This window comes from Myotis daubentonii, chromosome X, assembly GCF_963259705.1.
Source record: "Myotis daubentonii chromosome X, mMyoDau2.1, whole genome shotgun sequence".
NCBI classification, from domain to species: Eukaryota; Metazoa; Chordata; class Mammalia; order Chiroptera; family Vespertilionidae; genus Myotis; species Myotis daubentonii.
Window position 1 is genome coordinate 5,678,056 of NC_081861.1, and position 22,172 is coordinate 5,700,227.

A 22,172-nucleotide genomic window follows, 5' to 3' on the forward strand; every position below is an offset into this window, starting at 1 on the left:
GCCTCTCGGCTCCTCTGATCACCGGGGCCGGGAGGCCTCTCGGCTCCGCTGATCACAGGGGCCTGGAGGCCTCTCGGCTCCGCTGATCACCGGGGCCGGGAGGCCCCTCGGCTCTGCTGATCGCGGGGCCTCCGACTCCGCTGATCACCGGGGCCAGGAGGCTTCTCTGCTCCGCTGATCACCGGGGCCGGGAGGCCTCTCGACTCCGCTGATCACTGGAGCCCGGAGGCCTCTCGGTTCTGGTGATCACCGGGGCTGGAAGGCCTCTCGGCTCTGCTGATCACTGGGGCCGGGAGGTCTCTCGGCTCCGCTGATCGCGGGGCCTCAACTCCGCTGATCACCGGGGCCGGGAGGCCTCTCAGCTCCTCTGATCACCGGCGCCGGGAGGCCTCTCGGCTCCGCTGATCACCGAGGCCGCAAGGCCCTTCGGCTCTGCTGATCACCGGGGCCGGGAGGCCTCTGGACTCCGCTGATCACAGGGGCCGGGAGGCCTCTCGGCTCCGCTGATCGCGGGGCCTCTGACTCCGCTGATCACCGGGGCCGGGAGGCCTCTGGGCTCCGCTGATCACCGGGCCGGGAGGCCTCTGGACTCCGCTGATAACAGGGGCCGGGAGGCCTCTCGGCTCCGCTGATCGCGGGGCCTCTGACTCCGCTGATCACAGGGGCCGGGAGGCCTCTCGGCTCCGCTGATCGCGGGGCCTCTGACTCCGCTGATCACCGGGGCCGGGAGGCCTCTGGGCTCCGCTGATCACTGGGCCGGGAGGCCTCTGGGCTCCGCTGATCACCGGGGCCGGGAGGCCTCTGGGCTCCGCTGATCACCGGGGCCGGGAGGCCTCTCGGATCTGCTGATCGCGGGGCCTCTGACTCCGCTGATCACCGGGGCCGGGAGGCCTCTGGGCTCCGCTGATCAACGGGGCCGGGAGGCCTCTCGGCTCCGCAGATCACCGGGGCCGGGAGGCCTCTTGGCTCCGCTGATCACCGGGGCCGGGAGGCCTCTCGGCTCTGCTGATCACCGGGGCTGGGAGTCCTCTCGGCTCCGCTGATCACGGGCCGGGAGGCCTCTCGACTCCGCTGATCACAGGGGCCGGGAGGCCTCTTGGCTCCGCTGATCACCGGGGCAGGGAGGCCTCTCGGCTCCGCTGATCACCGGGGCTGGGAGGCCTCTCGGCTCCGCTGATCACAGGGGCCTGGAGGCCTCTCGGCTCCGCTGATCACAGGGGCCTGGAGGCCTCTCGGCTCCGCTGATCACCGGGGCCGGGAGGCCCCTCGGCTCTGCTGATCGCGGGGCCTCCGACTCCGCTGATCACCGGGGCCAGGAGGCTTCTCTGCTCCGCTTATCACCGGGGCCGGAGGCCTCTCGACTCCGCTGATCACTGGAGCCCGGAGGCCTCTCGGTTCTGGTGATCACCGGGGCTGGAAGGCCTCTCGGCTCCGCTGATCACTGGGGCCGGGAGGTCTCTCGGCTCCGCTGATCGCGGGGCCTCAACTCCGCTGATCACCGGGGCCGGGAGGCCTCTCAGCTCCTCTGATCACCGGCGCCGGGAGGCCTCTCGGCTCCGCTGATCACCGAGGCCGCGAGGCCCTTCGGCTCTGCTGATCACCGGGGCCGGGAGGCCTCTGGACTCCGCTGATCACAGGGGCCGGTAGGCCTCTTGGCTCCGCTGATCGCGGGGCCTCCGACTCCGCTGATCACCGGGGCCGGGAGGCCTCTCGGCTCCGCTGATCGCGGGGCCTCCGACTCCGCTGATCACCGGGGCCGGGAGGCCTCTCGGCTCCGCTGATCACCGGGGCCGGGAGGCCTCTCGGCTCCGCTGATCACCGGGGCCCGGAGGCCTCTGGACTCCGCTGATCACTGGGGCCCGGAGGCCTCTCGGTTCCGCTGATCACCGGGGCCGGAAGGCCTCTCGGCTCCGCTGATCACTGGGGCCGGGAGGCCTCTCAGCTCCTCTGATCACCTGGGCCGGGAGGCCTCTCAGCTCCGCTGATCACGGGCCGGGAGGCCTCTCGGCTCCGCTGATCACCGGGCCCGGAGGCCTCTGGACTCCGCTGATCACAGGGGCCGGGAGGCCTCTCGGCTCCGCTGATCACCGGGGCTGGGAGGCCTCTCGGCTCCGCTGATCACAGGGGCCTGGAGGCCTCTCGGCTCCGCTGATCACAGGGGCCTGGAGGCCTCTCGGCTCCGCTGATCACCGGGGCCGGGAGGCCCCTCGGCTCTGCTGATTGCGGGGCCTCCGACTCCGCTGATCACCGGGGCCAGGAGGCTTCTCTGCTCCGCTGATCACCGGGGCCGGGAGGCCTCTCGACTCCGCTGATCACTGGAGCCCGGAGGCCTCTCGGTTCTGGTGATCACCGGGGCTGGAAGGCCTCTCGGCTCCGCTGATCACTGGGGCCGGGAGGTCTCTCGGCTCCGCTGATCACGGGGCCTCAACTCCGCTGATCACCGGGGCCGGGAGGCCTCTCAGTTCCTCTGATCACCGGCGCCGGGAGGCCTCTCGGCTCCGCTGATCACCGAGGCCGCGAGGCCCTTCGGCTCTGCTGATCACCGGGGCCGGGAGGCCTCTGGACTCCGCTGATCACAGGGGCCGGTAGGCCTCTTGGCTCCGCTGATCGCGGGGCCTCCGACTCCGCTGATCACCGGGGCCGGGAGGCCTCTCGGCTCCGCTGATCGCGGGGCCTCCGACTCCGCTGATCACCGGGGCCGGGAGGCCTCTCGTCTCCGCCGATCACCGGGGCCGGGAGGCCTCTCGGCTCCGCTGATCACCGGGGCCCGGAGGCCTCTGGACTCCGCTGATCACTGGGGCCCGGAGGCCTCTCGGTTCCGCTGATCACCGGGGCCGGAAGGCCTCTCGGCTCCGCTGATCACTGGGGCCGGGAGGCCTCTCGGCTCCTCTGATCACCTGGGCCGGGAGGCCTCTCAGCTCCGCTGATCACGGGCCGGGAGGCCTCTGGGCTCCGCTGATCACCAGGCCCGGAGGCCTCTGGACTCCACTGATCACAGGGGCCGGAAGGCCTCTTGGCTCTACTGATCACCAGGGCGGGGAGGCCTCTCAGCTCCGCTGATCACCGGGGCTGGGAGGCCTCTCGGCTCCGCTGATCACAGGGGCCTGGAGGCCTCTCGGCTCCGCTGATCACAGGGGCCTGGAGGCCTCTCGGCTCCGCTGATCACCGGGGCCGGGAGGCCCCTCGGCTCTGCTGATCGCGGGGCCTCCGACTCCGCTGATCACCGGGGCCAGGAGGCTTCTCTGCTCCGCTGATCACCGGGGCCGGGAGGCCTCTCGGTTCTGGTGATCACCGGGGCTGGAAGGCCTCTCGGCTCCGCTGATCACTGGGGCCGGGAGGTCTCTCGGCTCCGCTGATCGCGGGGCCTCAACTCCGCTGATCACCGGGGCCGGGAGGCCTCTCAGCTCCTCTGATCACCGGCACCGGGAGGCCTCTCGGCTCCGCTGATCACCGAGGCCGGGAGGCCTCTCGACTCCGCTGATCACAGGGGCCGGTAGGCCTCTCGACTCCGCTGATCGCGGGGCCTCTGACTCCGCTGATCACCGGGGCCGGGAGGCCTCTGGGCTCCGCTGATCACCGGGGCCGGGAGGCCTCTGGGCTCCGCTGATCACCGGGGCCGGGAGGCCTCTCGGCTCCGCTGATCACCGGGGCCAGGAGGCCACTCGGCTCTGCTGATCGCGGGGCGTCTGACTCCGCTGATCACCAGGGCCGGGAGGCTTCTCGGCTCCGCTGATCACCGGGGCCGGGAGGCCTCTCGTCTCCGCTGATCGCGGGGCGTCTGACTCCGCTGATCACCAGGGCCGGGGGGCTTCTCGGCTCCGCTGATCACCGGGGCCGGGAGGCCTCTCGGCTCCTCTGATCACCGGGGCCGGGAGGCCTCTCGGCTCCGCTGATCACCGAGGCCGCGAGGCCCTTCGGCTCTGCTGATCACCGGGGCCGGGAGGCCTCTGGACTCCGCTGATCACAGGGGCCGGGAGGCCTCTCGGCTCCGCTGATCGCGGGGCCTCTGACTCCGCTGATCACCGGGGCCGGGAGGCCTCTGGGCTCCGCTGATCACCGGGGCCGCGAGGCCTCTCGGCTCCGCTGATCACCGGGGCCGGGAGGCCTCTGGGCTCCGCTGATCACCGGGGCCGGGAGGCCTCTCGGCTCCGCTGATCACCGGGGCCGGGAGGCCTCTCGGCTCCGCTGATCACCGGGGCCGGGAGGCCTCTGGGCTCCGCTGATCACCGGGGCCGGGAGGCCTCTCGGCTCTGCTGATCACCGGGGCTGGGAGGCCTCTCGGCTCCGCTGATCACGGGCCGGGAGGCCTCTTGACTCCGCTGATCACAGGGGCCGGGAGGCCTCTCGGCTCCGCTGATCACCGGGGCCGGGAGGCCTCTCGGCTCCACTGATCGCGGGGCGTCTGACTCCGCTGATCACCGGGGCCGGGAGGCTTCTCGGCTCCGCTGATCACCGGGGCCGGGAGGCCTCTCGGCTCCGCTGATCGCGGGGCCTCCGACTCCGCTGATCACCGGGGCCGGGAGGCCTCTCGGCTCCGCTGATCGCGGGGCCTCCGACTCCGCTGATCACCGGGGCCAGGAGGCCTCTCGGCTCCGCCGATCACCGGGGCCGGGAGGCCTCTCGGCTCCGCTGATCACCGGGGCCCGGAGGCCTCTGGACTCCGCTGATCACTGGGGCCCGGAGGCCTCACGGTTCCGCTGATCACCGGGGCCGGAAGGCCTCTCGGCTCCGCTGATCACTGGGGCCGGGAGGCCTCTCGGCTCCTCTGATCACCTGGGCCGGGAGGCCTCTCAGCTCCGCTGATCACGGGCCGGGAGGCCTCTGGGCTCCGCTGATCACCGGGCCCGGAGGCCTCTGGACTCCGCTGATCACAGGGGCCGGGAGGCCTCTCGGCTCCGCTGATCACCGGGGCCGGGAGGCCTCTCGGCTCCGCTGATCACCGGGGCTGGGAGGCCTCTCGGCTCCGCTGATCACAGGGGCCTGGAGGCCTCTCGGCTCCGCTGATCGCGGGGCCTGGACTCCGCTGATCACCGGGGCCGAGAGGCCTCTCGGCTCCTCTGATCACCGAGGCCGCGAGGCCCTTCGGCTCCGCTGATCACCGGGGCCGGGAGGCCTCTCGGCTCCGCTGATCACGGGCCGGGAGGCCTCTGGGCTCCGCTGATCACCGGGCCGGGAGGCCTCTTGGCTCCGCTGATCGCGGGGCCTCTGACTCCGCTGATCACTGGGGCCGGGAGGCCTCTCGGCTCCGCTGATCACCGGGGCCGGGAGGCCTCTGGACTCTGCTGATCCCAGGCCCTGAGGCCTCTCTGCCCTGCTGCTTCAGGGCTGTTTGGCTTCGCTCTGCTTGGAGCCTGAGTATGCAAAGTAACCGCCATCTTTTAGCTTCTATAATTAAAACATTGTATCTTTTGGAGTTGTTGCTTCAGGAGCTCAGAGCCCTGCAGCTGCGGGGATCCTTGACTTTCTCCATCGCTGGGGCAACCAAGCCTCCTATTCTCAGCTGCCTGGCTGCCAGCCGCCATCTTGGCTGACAGTTAATTTGCATATCTCGCTGATTAGCCAATGAAAAAGGTATCGGTTGTATGCCAATTACCATTTTTCTCTTTTATTAGTATAGGATGGCCAGGATCCCATGCCTTTTAAAGAACATTATTCTTACCAGCTAGCCTCCATACTATATGACCTGTCACATTTTTTATTGTCTTCAGTGTAAATCACATAACTTGTTCCCAGTGTTCCTAGACTTAAACTTGGGGCTAGGCCATAATTTCAGTGCCCACAGATGATGGCAGGCATTACGCTGGGCTTTTTACATAGAGTATCTAATTTAATTTGAACAGTGTCCTGCAGAGGTAGGTATACTTATCCCCATTTTATAGAGGGATATCTGGATCCCAGGGAGTTTCAGTCACTAACCCAAGGTTAACTGTGGTAGAAACAAGATCTGCCTAACTCAAAGTCTGTTTCCTCCTGGGGATGCTATAGAGAGACTGGGTTTTCTCAAAAGTCTCCGGATAATTCTGTGATGTTTCTGGTGAATAGTATTTTAAAGAGACCCTTTATGATTGCAGCTCTGCCTTGGATAGACACTGCTGAATCTGTAAGAGATGCCACCACCACCGGGAAGCGACAAAAAAGAGACTAAGAAATCTCAGTCCAACAAGATTGTGCCCACTGATCATGGCCAATCTGAAAAGGTTAGAGCAAGCTGTTTCTCCTAATAGTGTCTCAAGTAGCCCCTTCCTGTGTTGGCTTGGTCCCTATACTCACCCCTAAGTCTTTCAGATTATGTGTGGTTTTATTTGAGAAGGAGGGCAAGGAGTAAGAGCCCCTGTAGTTGCAGAAGATCAGCAAATTAGAATTTGGGGAGAAAATATGAACTTTTCTTTCCCATAAATGCATGGCTGAAATGAAGGCTACCCTCCTCAGTCTTCCAAAGCAAAGAACATTCACCTCTCCTTAATGATCATATCCATACTCCTACTTTGCCTAAGTTGCTCAAAGCACCTTTCCAGGAGGTTGCTTGGTAAATCCTGGGGAGACTATGAAGATTAGGTCAACAATCATGATTTTTATAGCTATTTAATTAGAAGAATGGGTTCATTTTGATTCTGTTGTTTTGACCTTGGGGGTCGTTTGACATAGTCATTCCGGTCCTGAGCTGTTCTGTGTTCATTTATCATCATACATATTTTAATAAGAATTTTACTAACACTAATGAATTGTCATTAAGAGAGTATTTCCTAGAACAAGTATCATTAGGCCAATTTCTTTTCCTTGATTACTTTCCTTTCAGTACAGATATACATTTTCTAATCATTTTCATTTTAATAAAATGATTTTCATGTAGGGGAGAAATATTTTTTCCTGTATAAATTGGCAAGAAATATTTGCTACATTTATCAGATTTTTGTCTATATCGGATTTTCTTGTTTAGATTTTGCCATTGTAAGTTTTCTTTTGTGGTAGTTATTTTTCCAAATGCAACTTTCTTGGGCACATTTTTTAAATCTAAATTTTTATTGAGTTTAGTTTTACCTGTGAATTTTATTTGGGGCTGATTATTTCTACCAGTAATATTAAGTAGGAATTAGAAAACAGATTAACAGTTGATGTCTTAGCTAATGTGAAAAAATATTTTTTTGCTAATTATTTCCACTAGGATTATTTATTGTGAGCTAGATTAAAAAACTAATGGTTTACTTATTTCTTAGCTTAATCAATTAGAAAACAGAAGTAATTCTTCTCAGCTCTTTCAGGATTACTCTACTGTATTAGATTGGTCTGAGGATATTTTTCCATTGATATTTAGAGAGAGTGGAAAGGAGGGAAAGAGGGAGGAGAGAGAGAGAGAGAGAGAGAGAGAGAGAGAGAGAGAGAGAGAGAGAGAGAGAAAGAGAAACATCGACGTGAGAGAGAGAGACAATTGATTGGTTGCCTTTTGCATGCATCCCAACCTGGGCCAGGGATTGAACCTGCAACCCAGGTACATGTCCTTGACCAGGAATTGAACCTGGGACCCTTTGTTTCATGGACTAACACTCTAACCACTGACCAACACTGGCCAGGGCTGAAGTGAGTCTCTTGTAGACAGCATATGTAAGGGTCTTATTTTGTTATCCATTCATCCACCTAACTCTGAGTTACACTGATGGTCATCTTGTCTCATTGCAGCCTTGTCCCTATCATCAATGATTACCTCTTTCAGTGATTCTCTAAGCAGCAGTGAGTGTCAAAATGTCCTTTTGTTGTAGTTTATTGGAGTTTATATTATAAACTGCAGTTGCTTGGAGATTCTGGAGTTTCCTTCTGAGCCCCAGAGACGACCCTGAAAAAGACTGTTCACAGTTGGGTATACTCATTTACCTCTTTTACTTTTTTAGAGAGGTGAGGATTACCAAGCAGTGATATCTCCATCTTCATCTCCGGAACTGCTCAAAAAGAGATCAGCTTTGGACGATCTCACCAATGTGAGTATGCTAATCCAATCCTCTGCTGTGATGTTGCATAAGGTTTAGACAACCTCTTCCTTGAAGGACCTTTCCAGTTGACCAGACTATGACCCTTTCTGGAATGTAGAGATTTGATTTTATTTGGAGTCAGTGACCCAATTTCAGAAACTGGAGGGGCTCCTCTGCTGGCACATGCATCTGAATTAATTGGTGGAGTTCTCTTGATAGAATGATTATTATATATGAAATTGTAGATAAATATGAGAACTATGGGATTGTACATTTATATAAAGTCCAGAAGTTGGTCAACAGGTTGCCTATGCCTTGGAGGTAAGTACTTTGGTGCATTCATTGTAGTCTAGGGCAATGTTTATCAACTCAAGCACTATGGGCAATTGGGGCAGGACATTTTTGTTGTTGTTGTGTAGGAATGACCTCAGGCAACATCCCTGGACTCCAGGATTTAAGTTCCAGTAGCATCCCAGTCATAGTGATAATAAAAAATGCTCCCTGTGGGCACCACAGCTCCATGATCTGGTCTTCAACTATGGAGCTCTTGGAACTCAATTTTGACTAGAATTCTTAAGTTCACTTCCAAGTTACTCCCTTCTGGTATTATGTAAGTACCAGCAAAACTCAGAATTAATGGAATGTTACTAATTGAATATAGAATTGGGCTAAAAGTAATCTTTGGTCTTAGATAATAGTAACTGATGCCTACTGAGTGCTTACCATCTGCCAGACACTATTCTAAGCACTTTTTCCATATCAACTTGATCCTCATATAAGCCTTTGAGGTAGATGCTATCATTATCTCCACTTTACAAATGAGGACTTGTCCAATGTTTATTTTGAAGTCTGTTTCAGCTATGATACAGAGAACCTGATGAACTGTTCTTGCCATCTATAATAAAGTGCCCTTCTGTGGCTACCTGAATACTTGTCTCTACTAGATAATATTTACCCTCTTGGCTAGGATTGGGTAAACACTGATAAAGTTCTCCCCTTTGAATCTCTGCTCTTTAGATGCTATGTGACCACCTTTGTGCTAATACAGTCTCTTTCCCATAGAGATTACAACATATATGATTAAGGTTATAGCTTTCTGCCTAATTTCAGATTTACTATAGAAAGGTTTAAAGAGACCCCTTCCATACAGACCTGTGGGGTTAGGTTTATTTCCTGACTTATTTAACCACTAGTGGTCCAGTGCACGAAATTCATGCACATTAAAAGGGGATTAATTAGAGGAAATATTTTAACTTTGCTATTTGCCCTTTCTCTATAATAGAAGTGTCAGAGATGAAAGAAAATTAGTAAAATGTATATGAAAATCTTCCTCCTGTCAGAGTCTGGGGCACACCACAGAACCCAGAGTCAAATCCCCGCCCATCCATGTGTGCCTCAAAATCGCACGAGACCCAGACCCGGCTGTGCCCCCCCCATTGGGCTAGATCCAAACCTGGCCAGTCCCACCCTTGTCAAGCCCCACTTGGGTGGGGGGGTGCAGCCTCAGGGCCCCTGGCCTGGCACTGGGGTGGAGGGCGCGGCCTGAGGTCCTCCAGCCCAGGCCAGGGGCATGCCTTGAGGTCTCTCGTCAAGCCCCGCTGGGTGGGGGATGCAGTCTGAGATCCCCTATCAAGCCCCACCGGGTGGGGTGCATGGCCTGAGGTCCCCCGTCAAGCCCTGCCAGGTGGGGGGCATGACCTGAGGTCCCCTGGCCTGGCACCAGGGCAGGGGGCATGGCCTGAGGTCCCCTGTCAAGCCCTGCTGGGTGGGGGCGTGGCCTGAGGTCCCCCATCAAGCCCTGCTGGGTGGGGGGCACAGCCTGAGGTCCCCAGCCTGGCACTGGGGTGGGGAGCATGGCCTGAGGTACCCCGTCAAGCTCTGTTGGGTGGGGGTGTGTGGCCTAAGGTCCCCTGTCAAGCCCTGCCAGGTGGGGGGTACAGCCTGAGGTCTCCCAGCCTGGCACCAGGGTGGGGGGCGTGGCCTGAAGTCCCCTGTCAAGCCCTACTGGGAGGGGGATGTGGCCTGAGGTCCCCCGGCCTGGCTTCAGGGTGGGGGGGCATGGCCTGAGGTCCCCCAGCTTGCACCGGGGTTGGGGGCACGGCCTGAGGTCCTCCATCAAGCTCTGCTGGGCGGGGGTGTGTGTGGCCTGAGGTCCCCTGTCAAGCCCTGCTGGGTGGGGGGCATGGCCTGAGGTCCCCCGGCCTGGCGCCAGGGTTGGGTGTGTGGCCTGAGGTCCCCTGTCAAGCCCCACAGGGGAAGGAGGGGAGCGCAGCCACAGGTCCCTGCTGATTGCTCGTTTAGGCTCGTTACGGAAATTCGGCCTTTGCTGTGGGTGCAGCCATCTTGTGTACGGAAACCCCGTCTCCGCTGTGGGCGCCGCCATCTTTGTGGCAGAGTGACAGCCAATTTGCATATTCCCTCTTTAGTGTATAGGATGGATCTAGAAACTTGGCTGAACTAAGCCACACACGTGAGGAGCAGGTGCAGCTCATCTTGGTGAAGATTCCCTTGGCCTACAGAATCTGTTATGGGAGTGTGGTGACAGTGTATGAAAAGCAAGGTCTCAGCATGTGAGAAACTTGTTTGTCATGTCTCAGTCCTATCTCATTAAGTTTATACAGAAACTAGAGGCCCAGTGCACAAAATTTGTGCACTGGCACGGGGGGTATCCCTCAGCCCCACTTGTGCTCTCTCACAGTCCGGGACCCCTCGGGAGATAATGACCTGTTGGCTTAGGCCCACTCCCGGGTGGCAGAGGGCAGGCCCAATCCCTAGGTGCCTGCCCCGCAGCCCCTGGTCGGGCTCAGAGCAGGGCTGATTGGGGAGTTGGGGCACCGCGCCCTGTCATGCACAGAGCAGGGCAGATCAGGAGGTTGCGATGCCACCCTCAGTCACGCTCAGGGTAGGGCCAATTGGGGGGTTAGGGCGCCGCCCCCTGTCACACTCAAGGCAGGGTCGATGGGGAGGTTGCGGCACCACCCCCTGTCACACACAGAGCAGGGCCCATCAGGGGGGTTGGGGCTCCATACCCTGTCACACACAGAGCAGGGCCAATCAGGGGGTTGGGGAGCTCCCCCCTGTCATGCACAGAGCAGGGCGGATCAGGTGGTTGCCATGCAACCCTCAGTCACACCCATGGTAGGGCCGATTGGGGGGTTGGGGTGCCGCCCCCTGTCACACTCAAGGCAGAGTCGATGGGGAGGTTGTGGCGCCACCTCCTGTCACGCACAGAGCAGGGCGGATCAGGGGGTTGGGGCGCTGCCCCCTGTCACCCACAGAGCAAGGCCAATCAGGGGGTTGGGGCACTGCCCCCTGTCACACTCAGGGCAGGACCAATGGGGAGGTTGTGGCTCCACCCCGTCACACACAGAGCAGGGCCCATGGGGGGGTTGGGGCACCGCACCCTGTCACACACAGAGCAGGGCCGATCAGGGGGCTGGGGAGCTCCCCGCTATCAGGCACAGAGCAGGGCAGATCAGGGGGTTGGGGTGCCTTCCCCTGTCACGAACAGAGCAGGGCAGATAAGGAGGTTGTGGCCCTGCCCCCTGTCACACACAGAGCTGCAGGGCGATCAGGGGGTTTGGGCGCTGCCCCCTGTCACACTGCTCCAGGGGCCAGGAAGCCTTGCAGCTCCGCTGATCCCAGTGCTGGGAGGCCTCGCTGCTCCGCTTGACACAGGGGCAGTGAGGCCTCGCTGCTCAGCTGATCCCGGTGCTGGGAGGCCTCGCTGCTCAGCTGATCCCGGTACTGGGAGGCCTCACTGCTCAGCTTATCCCGGTGCTGGGAGGCCTCGTGGCTCCGCTGATCCTGGTGCTGGAAGGCCTCGCGGCTCCACTTGACACAGGGGCAGTGAGGCCTCGCTGCTCTGCTGATCCCGGTGCCGGGAGGCCTCGTGACTTCGCTGATCCCAGGTTCGGGAGGCCTTGCGGCTCCGCTGATCCCAGTGCTGGAAGGCATATTACCCTTTTACTATATAGGATAGAGGCTTGGTGCACAGGTGGGGGCCAGCTGGTTTGCCTTGAAGGGTGTCCCGGATCAGGGTGGGGGTCCTGCTTGGGTGCCTGGCCAGCCTGGATGAGGGGATGATGGCTGTTTGCAGCTGGTCACACCCCCTTCAGGGTGGGGGTCCCCACTGGGGTGCCTGGCCAGCCTGGGTGAGGGGCTGAGGGCGGTTTTCAGGCTGGCGGGTAACTGAAGCTCCCAACCTCTCCTTTTTTACTTTTTTTTTTTATTTTGGGATTTATTTACCTTCTATGCCTGACACTGGAGCTGAAAGCCGGCTTTAACTCTGAGGCTCGGCTCCAGCTCTGAGACCTCAGTTGCTGAAAGCAGGTTTCTGGGCTTTGTTTACCTTCTGTATTTGAAACTTTGTGGCGACTCTAGCTCTGAGATCCTGGCTGACTGAAAGCAGGTTTCTGGGGATTGTTTACCTTCTATATTTGCAACAATGTTTCTTAGAGAGCAGCTCAGAACCCAGCAGCGGCAGGCGGGGAACATTGGTTTCCTCTATCACTGGAGCAAGCAAGCCTCCTGTTCGCTTCAGGGGCCTGGCTGCTGGCCGCCATCTTGGTTGGCAGTTAATTTGCATATCTCACTGATTAGTCAATGGGAAGGGTAGCGAAGTTATGGTTAATTATCATGTTTCTCTATTATTAGATAGGGTAGCTATCTACACTAATAAAAGAGAAACATGAAATTAACCATCACTCCGCCACTTTGCTACACCCACAAGCCACGCCCACCAGTCAATCAGGAGCGAGTATGCAAATTAACCCAACTAAGATGGCAGTGGCCACGGAGCTGGAGCGAGCAGGAGGCTTGGGTTGCCCCTTGGCTATGGAGGAAGACAAGCTTCCCGCCTGCCCTGGCCGGCCCTGGGCTCTGCTCAAAGCTACAAAGTTTCAATTATAGAAGATAAATAAATCCCAGATACCTGCTTCCAGCCAGCCTCCACTGGGAGCTTGGGTGGCTGGAGGCCATGCCCAGCCTGCAAACAGCCATCAGCCCCTCACCCAGGCTGTCCAGGCACCCCAGCAGGGACCCCCACCCTGAAGGTGGTGTGGCCAGCCTGAAAGCAGCACTCAGCCCCTCACCCAGGCTGTCCAGGCACCCCAGCAGGGACCCCCACCCTGAAGGTGGTGTGGCCAGCCTGCAAACAGCCCGCAGCCCCTCACCAAGGCTGGCCAGGCACCCCAGTGGGACCCCTCATGCTGAAGGGAGTGTGGCCAGCCTGAACACGGCCCCCAGCCCCTCATCCAGGCTGGCCAAGCATCCCAGTGGGGACCCCACCCTGAAGGGGGTGTGGCCAGCCTGCAAACAGCCCGCAGCCCCTCACCAAGGCTGGCCAGGCACCCCAGTGGGACCCCTCATGCTGAAGGGAGTGTGGCCAGCCTGAACACGGCCCTCAGTCCCTCATCCAGGCTGGCCAATCATCCCAGTGGGGACCCTCACCCTGAAGGGGGTGTGGCTAGCCTGCAAACAGCCATTAGTCCCTCAGCAAGGCTGGCCAGGCACCCCAGCGGGACCCCAGGCCTGAAGCCTGGGTCAGAGGCGTCAGGCCTGGGAAGGGGGATGAGCCGGCAATCGGAGGAGTCTGGGGGGTCCCCTGCCCAGGCCTGACACCTCTGGCAGAGGCATCAAGCCTGGGCAAGGGGCTTATTTGGCGATCGGAGGGTGATGGGGGTCGTCGCCTCTGGCTGAGGCGTCAGGCCTGGGCGAGGGCAGAGCCATCAATTGGAGGGGTCTGGGGGGTCCCCTGCCCAGGCCTGAAGCCTGGGCCAGAGGCATCAGGCATGGGCGGGGGGCAGAGCCATAAATTGGAGGGGTCTGGGGGGTCCCCTGCCCAGGCCTGACACCTCTGGAAGAGGCGTTAGGCCTGGGCAAGGGGCCGATCCTGCGATTGGAGGGTGATGGGTGTTGATGCCTCTGGCCCAGGTGTCAGGCATGTGCGGGGGGTGGAGCTGGCAATCGAGGGGTCTGGGGGTCCCCTGTCCAGGTCTGACGCCTGAGCCAGAGGCATCAGTCCTGGGTGGGGGGGGGCGGAGCCGGTGATCGGGGGAATACGGGGGTTCCCTGCCCAGGCCTGAAGCCTGGGCCAGAGGCGTCAGGCCTGGGCGGGGGGAGGAGCAGGCAATCGGAGGGGTCTGGGGTCCCCTGCCCAGGCCTGACGCCTCTGGCCGAGGCATCAGGCCTGGGCAAGGGGCCGATCCAGTGATCGAAGGGTGATGGGGGTCGACACCTCTGGCTGAGGCGTCAGGCCTGGGTGAGGGGCCGATCTGGCGATCGGTGGGTGATGGGGATTGACGCCTCTGGCCAAGGCATCAGGCCTGGGAGAGGGCGGAGCTGGTGATCCATGGGAGATGGGGATCCCCTGCCCAGGCCTGAAACCTGGGCCAGAGGCGTCAGGCCTGGGGGATGGGAGGGCAAGCCGGTGATTGGTGTGAACTACAGAGGAAACACCTTTTCCGACAGCTCATTGGTTAAGCTCCCTGCATGCCACTGGTAATATTCTTAGTAACTTGGGTAATAAGAATCCAAGAAGGTGATCTAGGGTTTTTCACCACGCTCCTGGCGAAAAAAACGAAGGTCCGCTGCTGGAGGGCTAAGAAATGTCATTCTGCCCTAGCCGGTTTTACTCAGTGGATAATGCCTTGGCCTGCCGATGGCAGGGTCTGAGTTCAATTCTGACCAAGGGCATGTACCTAGGTTGCAGGCTCCTTCCTGGCCAGGGCCCAGGTCAGGGCTCATGCAGGAGGCAACCAATCAAAATGTTACTCTCACTTTGATGTTTCTCTCTGTCTTTCCCTTTCTCTTCCACATTCTCTAAAAATCAATGGAAACATATCCTCAGGTGAGGATAAAAAAAATAATAAAGAAATTATTATTATATGAAAGACACATCTTGAAAATGCCTAAAGATAGTTGTCATTTTTTCATGGTGAAGGGACTGGAGTCCTTGTCGATGAAAAAACCTTGCTGGCTGCAGTGACTGGCAGTGGCTGCAGCAGCAGGATGATGGGGCTGGTGCCTTCCCCTGATCAGCCTGGTCAACTCCCACAAAGGGAGGCCAGACTGCGGCTTAGGTCCTATCCCCAAGGGGAACAGGGAATGGGCCTAAGCCGTCAGTAGGACATCCCCTGAGGGTTCCCAGTATGTGAGAGGGGGCAGGCTGGGCTGAGGGACACCCCCCCAGTGCATGAATTTCATGCACTGGGCCCCTAGTATACTAATAAAAGGGTAATATGCTAATTAGAGTGGGAGACCTTCCAGGAGACATTCTGGACGTTCTTCTAGACAAAGCCATGGTGGCGGGGCCGAGGTAGAGGTGGTTAGAGGCCAAGAGGGGAGGGCAGTTGTGGGTGATCAGGCTGGTGGGGGGTAGGGCTGTTGAAGCAGACCAACAGGGGGGCCAGTTGGGGGCAAGCAGGCCATCAGTGGGGGTCAGTTGGAGGTGATCAGGACAGCAGGAGGCAGTTTGGAGTGAGCAGGCCAGCAGGGGGGCAGTTGGGGGCGAGCAGGCCAGTGGGGAGGGAAGGTGGGGGCGAGCAGGCCAGCAGGCAGAGTGGTTAGGGGCAATCAGGCAGGCAGGCAGGCAGGTGAGCGGTTAGGAGCCAGCAGTCCCGGATTGCAAGAGGGATGTCTGACTGCTGGTTTAGGCCCAATCCCTGTAAACCAGAAGTAGGACATCCTTCGAGGGGTCCCAGACTGGAGAGGGTGCAGGCCGGGCTGAGGAACACCCCCTCCTCCATGCATGAATTTCGTGCACTGGGCCACTAGTTTATAAAGAATAAACACAAATAAACTAATAGTAAGTACATGTAGATATCCAGGACTCTCCTGATACTCTAACTGAATTCAACATCTGCTAGGTCACATCCTCATTCAGCATTGGGGGTGGGATTAGAAAGGCATCCCTGAGCAGTATTGTCTCTATCTAGCTTTCCAGATTCCCAGAAAGCCCATTTCCATTTTTGCATTCAAGTTCTGAGGATTCACTTTGGTCACCGGTGCTTTCCAGAGAACCTCCCATTATTACAATATACTTAAGCCATTCCGAGGGTTGGGCACTTGCAGATGTCTGAGCTCATCTATTTGAAGGTTTAGGGCTCCTTTCTCTATGAATTTTGGGGTTCCCTATATGATTATTTTCTTCTTTCTATCAGTATTAATAGGGCTCTCTATACCCATATCTATTTTCTCCTTACTATTCACTATAGTGAAGTCCTAGCCTGCCAAAAGTTTTGACCTGTTTTAATTAGTTAATCTGCTTTGAGTTTTTTTCTTTCCCTCTCCTTTGTCATTCTGGCATAGGAAGGATTCTGCTATGTAAGAGCTGATCTTAAGCCAGTAGACAAGGAGATAGGGTCCATATCCACATTTACCTAAATGATTTTGTGTCAGTAGGATTTTCAACTCTATTTTCCTATGTCGTGGTGAAAGAATTATGGGGAAGTACAGTTAAAGGTCTCCTTGAGCTTAGATCTGAAAATATCTGTGCTTCAAACCTTTACATATGGCAGGTACAGAGTGTCACCCTAGGGGTTGCAGGGGTGGGCAAACTTTTTGACTTGAGGGCCACAATGGATTCTTAAACTGGACCGGAGGGCCGGAACAAAAGCATGGATGGAGTGTTTGTGTGAACTAATATAAATTCAAAGTAAACATCATTACATAAAAGGGTACGCTCTTTTTTTTTAGTTTTATTCATTTCAAACGGCCCTCGGGCCATAGTTTGCCCATGGCTGGGTTAGGGTCTCCGCCTCTCTCCTGCTAAGAATGTACTTTATTTTTCAATTCTGAATCTCAATTGCATATATTAGGAGTTAATAAAGCTTCAGGTAAAGTTAAAATGAAAACTGTGCCAAGCTCTTTGAAGAGAAGAGGGGATGACTTGAGTGCCTAAGAAAGAATTCCCTATTGATCTCAAGATACAAAAGTATCACTTTAAAAATATTTTATTTAGAAATAATTTCAAGTATACATATTTGCAAAAATAAAAAATAGTACAAAGAATACACATAAGGTCTTACCTAAAGTCATGTGTCACATGACTTTATCGCATTTGCTTACATCCATCATCGTCCTTTATCCCCAAGTACTTTAGTGTATATTTTCTTGGAGAAACCACAGTACAATTAACAAATTTATAAAATTACATTGATACAATATTTTTATAATCTATTGTAATATATTGTCTATATTCCGATTTTTCCAGTTGACTTTATAAGATCAACATTATAAACATTTTTCCTCCTCCAGTAAAGGATTCAGTCTAGGGTCATTTGCTTGTCATGTCTCTAGCTTCTTTTAATTTGGAACATTTCCATAGCCTTTCTTTGTTTTCTTTTTTATGACAGTACCCTTTTTGAAGAATATAGTCCCACCCAACTTCCCCTTTTAAAAATAGAACATTCCTCATTTTATGTTTATCTGATGTTTCCATGTGATTAGATTGATGTTATACATTCTTGGCTAGAATGCTGTGTAGGTGATGTTCTGTCCTTCTTAGGCTATCGCATCTGGAGACACACAATGCCCATCTGTCTCTCATTGGTAATGTTAAATTTGATCACTGAGTTAAGCTGTTGTCTGGTTTCTCCAATATATAATTACTGTTTCTTTTTATCCTCTTGCAACAAATAGGCAATCTGTGGGACACACTCTTAAGAGCCTGCAAATAACATGCTCTTCATAAAAAATGTCCCCTAGATTTAGCATCCATTGATGATTTATTTCCCTAAATCAATCTTATGATGATTTTTTCCACTAGCACTCACTCCCCATTTATTACCCTGACCTGGATATTCTACTACAAGCATGAGCCTTCCCTTCTTCCCTGCTTATTTATTATTGGTATGGACTTATTAACTCCTATTTTTCAGTGGTTTATTATTCATTATTGTGCTTAAGTATTATTTTTTTAATGTAAAAATGTACTTTTATTTTATATCATATTTTCCAGGTTGAAATCAAAGCAAATAAAAGTATAGCATATTATAACTCATTTAAACAACATTTAACACAAATTTAAATAGAAATGTAAAGTGATCCTGTCACAGATATCAAGTTTCTACTGAATGAAACTTTTTTTTAGAGAAATGTTTTTCTTTTATTGAGATAACATTGGTTAATAACATTATGTAATTTTCAGATACAACATTATAATTTGATATCTGTATACACTATAGCATACTCACCATCAAAAGTATAGTTTCTATTCATCAGCATATATTTGACCCTCTTTGCCCACTCTATTTTTTATTTATTTATTTTTGTTTGTTTAACGTATTACATATGTCTCCTTTTTCTCTCATTGACCTCTTCCTGGCCACTCCCTCTCCAAGCACATGCCCTCATCCCCCTAATGTCTGTGTCCATTGGTTATGCTTATATGCATACATACAAGTCCTTTGGTTGATCTCTGACCCAACTCACCTCCCTTGCCTTCCCTCTGAGGTTTGACTGTTGGATGCTTCTCTATCTCTGGATCTATTTTTGTTCATCAGTTTATGTTGTTCATTATATTCTGCAAATGAATGAGATCATGTGATATTTATCTTTCTCGGATTGGCTTATTTCGCTTAGCATAATGCTTCCCATGTCCATCCATGCCGTTGTGAATGGTAAGAATTCCTTCTTTTTTAAAGCATCATAGTATTCCATTGCATAGATGTACCACAGGTTTTTAATCCACTCATCTGCTGATGGGCACTTAGGCTGTTTCCAAATCTTAGCTATTGTAAATTGTGCTGCTATGAACATAGTGGTGCATATATCCTTTCTGATTTCTTGGGTATATTCCTAGAAGTGGGATGACTGAGTCAAATGGGAGTTCTCGTTTTAATTTTTTGAGGAAACTCGATACTGTTTTCCACATTGGTTGCACCAGTCTGCATTCCCACCAGCAGTACAAGAGGGTTCATTTTTCTTCACATCCCCATAAGCACTTGTCGTTTGTTGATGATAGCCATTCTGACAGATGTGAGATAGTACCTCATTGTCATTTTGATTTGCATCTCTCAGATGATTACTGACTTTAAGCATATTTTCATATGTCTCTTGGCCTTTTGTATGTGTCTATTTAGGTATTTTGCCCATTTTTTGATTGGATTGTTTACCTTCCTTTTGTTAAGTTGTATGAATTCCCAGTAAGTTTGGAGATTAAATCCTTATCGGAGAGAACGTTGTCAAATATGTTCTCCCATGCAGTGGGCTTTCTTGTTATTTTGTTTATGGTTTCTTTTGCTGTGCAGAAGCTTTTTATTTTGATGTATTTTCTCCATTTGTTTATTTTCTCCTTAGTTTCCATTGCCTTAGGAGCTGTATTGGTAAAGATATTGCTACGACATATGTCTAATGTTTTGCTGCCTATGGATTCTTCTAAGATATTTATGGTTTCCCGCCTTATGTTTAAGTCCTTTATCCATTTTGAGTTTATTTTTGTGTATGGTGTAAGTTGGTGGTCTAGTTTTATATTTTTGCATGTATCTGTCCAATTTTCCCAACACCATTTATTGAAGAGACCGTCTTGACTCCATTGTATGCTCTTGCCTCCTTTGTCAAATATTAATTGAGCATAATGGCTGGGGTCAATTTCTGGGTTCTCTGTTCTGTTCCATTGGTTTATGTCTGTTCTTGTGCCAGTATGAGACAGTTTTGAGAACTATGGCTTTGTAATATAGATTAATATCTGGTATTGAAATCCCTCCTACCTTGTTCTTCTTTCTCAGGATTGCTGCAGCTATTTGGGGTCTTTTTTTATTCTAGATGAATTTTTGGAGAGTTTGTTCTAGGTCTTTGAAGTATGCCATTGGCATTTTAATGGGGATTGCATTGAATCTGTAGATTGCTTTAGGTAGTATGGACATTTTAATGATGTTGATTCTACCAGTCTATGAACACGGTATATTCTTCCATTTGTTTATGTCTTCCTCTATCTCTTTTTTCAACGTCCTATAGTTTTCTGAGTACAGGTCTTTTACCTCCTTAGTTAAGTTTACTCCTAGGTATCTTAATTTTTTTGGTGCAATAGTAAATGGGATTTTTTTTTTTTTAGTTTCTCTTTCTGTGAGTTCATTATTAGTCTATAAAAAAGGCATAGATTTCTGGGTATCAATTTTGTATCCTGCTACATTGCCGAATTAATTTATTAAGTCTAGTAGGTTTTTATGGAGTCTTTGGGGTTTTCTATGTACAATATCATGTAATCTGTGAATAATGATAGTCTTTTCCAACTTGGATGCCTTTTATTTCTTTTTCTTGTCTGATTACTATGGCTAGAACTTCCAGTACTATGCTGAACAGGAATGGTGAAACTGGGCATCCCTGACTTGTTCTCTTCTTTGGGGAAATAGTTTTATTTTTTGCCCATTGAGTATGATGTTGGCTGTAGGTTTGTCATATATGGCCTTTATCATGTTGAGATATGTCCCTCTCTTCCCACCTTGCTGAGAATTTTTATCAAAGTGGGTGTTGAATTATGTTGAAAGCTTTTTCTGTGTCTATTGATGTGATCATGTGATTTTTGTCCTTCAATTTGTATATGTGATGTATCATGTTTATTGATTTGCGAATATTGTACCAGCCTGGCATCCCTGGAATAAATCCCACTTGATCATGGTGTATGACCTTTTTAATACATTTCTGGGTGCCATTTGCTAATATTTTGTTGAGGATTTTAGCATCTATGTTCATCAGGGATATTGGCCTCTAACTCTCTTTCTTTGTAGTGTCTTTATCTGGTTTTGGAATTAGGATAATTCTGGCCTCATAAAAAGAGTTTGGAAATGTTTCTTCCTCTTGGAGTTTTCTGAAATAATTTGAGGAATATAGGTGTTAGTTCTTTGAATGTTTGGTAAAACTCCCCTGTTAAGCTGTCCAGACCTGGACTTTTGTTTGGTGGGAGTTTTTTTGATTCCTGCTTTTATTTCATCAGTTGTTATTGGCCTATTCAGGGTTTCTGATTCCTCCTGATTCAGTTTTGGGAGATTATCTTTTTTCTAGGAATTTGTCTATTTCATCCACATTGTCCAGCTTGTTGGCATGTAGTTGTTCATAATATTTTCGTACAGTGCTTTGTATTTCTGTAGTGTCAGTGGTTACTCCTCCACTTTTGTTTCTGTTTTTATTTATTTGGGTCCTCTCTCTTTGTTTCTTGATGAGTCTGGCTAATGGTTCATCAATTTTGTTTATTCTTTCCAAGAACTAGCTCTTGTTTTCATTGATTTTTTGTATTGTATTTGTAGTCTCTATGTTATTTATTTCTGCTCTAATCTTTATTATTTCCTTCCTTCTACTTACTCTGGGCTTTTCTTGTTGTTCTCTTTCTAATTCTTTAAGTTGTAGGGTTAAATAATTTATTGCTGATTTTTCTTGTGTTTTAGGTATGCCTATACCGCTATGAACTTCCCTCTCAGGACTGCTTTTGCTGTGTCCCAGAGATTTTGCATTGTTGTGTGTTCATTTTCATTTGTTTCCATGAAGTTTTTGATTTTTTTTTCTTGATCTCATTGGTAACCCATTCATTGTTTAGTAATATGCTATTTAGCCTCCATGTATTTGAATGATTTGGGGTGTTTTTACTGTATTTTTTTAAATACATTTTATTGATTTTTTACAGAGAGGAAGGGAGAGGGATAGAGAGCCAGAAACATCGATGAGAGAGAAACATCGATCAGCTGCCTCCTGCACGCCCCCTACTGGGGATGTGCCCGCAACCAAGGTACATGCCCTTGACCGGAATCGAACCTGGGACCTTTCAGTCCGCAGGCCGACGCTCTATCCACTGAGCCAAACCGGTTCTGGCATGTTTTTACTGTAGTTGATTTATAATTTCATTCCACTGTGATCTGAGAAGATGCTTGATATGATTTCAATATTTTTAAACTTGTAGAGACTTATTTTGTGTCCTAACATGTGGTCTATCTTTGTGAATGATCCATGTGCACTTGAGAAGAATGTATATTTTGCTGTGTTGGGATGAAATGTTCTATAAATGTCAATTAAGTCTGACCCAGTGTGTCCTTTAGAGTCTCTGTTTCATTGTTAAGTTTTTGTCCGGAAGATCTATCTAGTGAAGTCAGAGGGGTGTTGAAGTCTCCTACTAGACTGTATTGTTGTTGATCTCTCTGTTAAAGTCCTCTAGAAGTTTTTTTTTTAATATATTTAGGTGCTCCTATGTTGGGTGCATATGTTTACCAGGGTTATATCATC

The 22,172-nt window shown here is 52.4% G+C and overlaps 1 protein-coding gene across 1 annotated transcript in view; it reads left to right on the plus strand.

Moving 5' to 3' along the window:
- The window catches only part of CCNB3 (cyclin B3), a 76,054-nt gene that overhangs the window by 4,174 nt on the left and 49,708 nt on the right, over nucleotides 1-22,172 (plus strand). Inside the window, exons 2-3 of the mRNA XM_059679021.1 lie at nucleotides 6,072-6,197; nucleotides 7,884-7,970. Coding sequence (XP_059535004.1) covers nucleotides 6,108-6,197; nucleotides 7,884-7,970 — 177 coding nt within the window. The 5' untranslated portion in view covers nucleotides 6,072-6,107. The remainder of the gene's footprint in view (nucleotides 1-6,071; nucleotides 6,198-7,883; nucleotides 7,971-22,172) is intronic.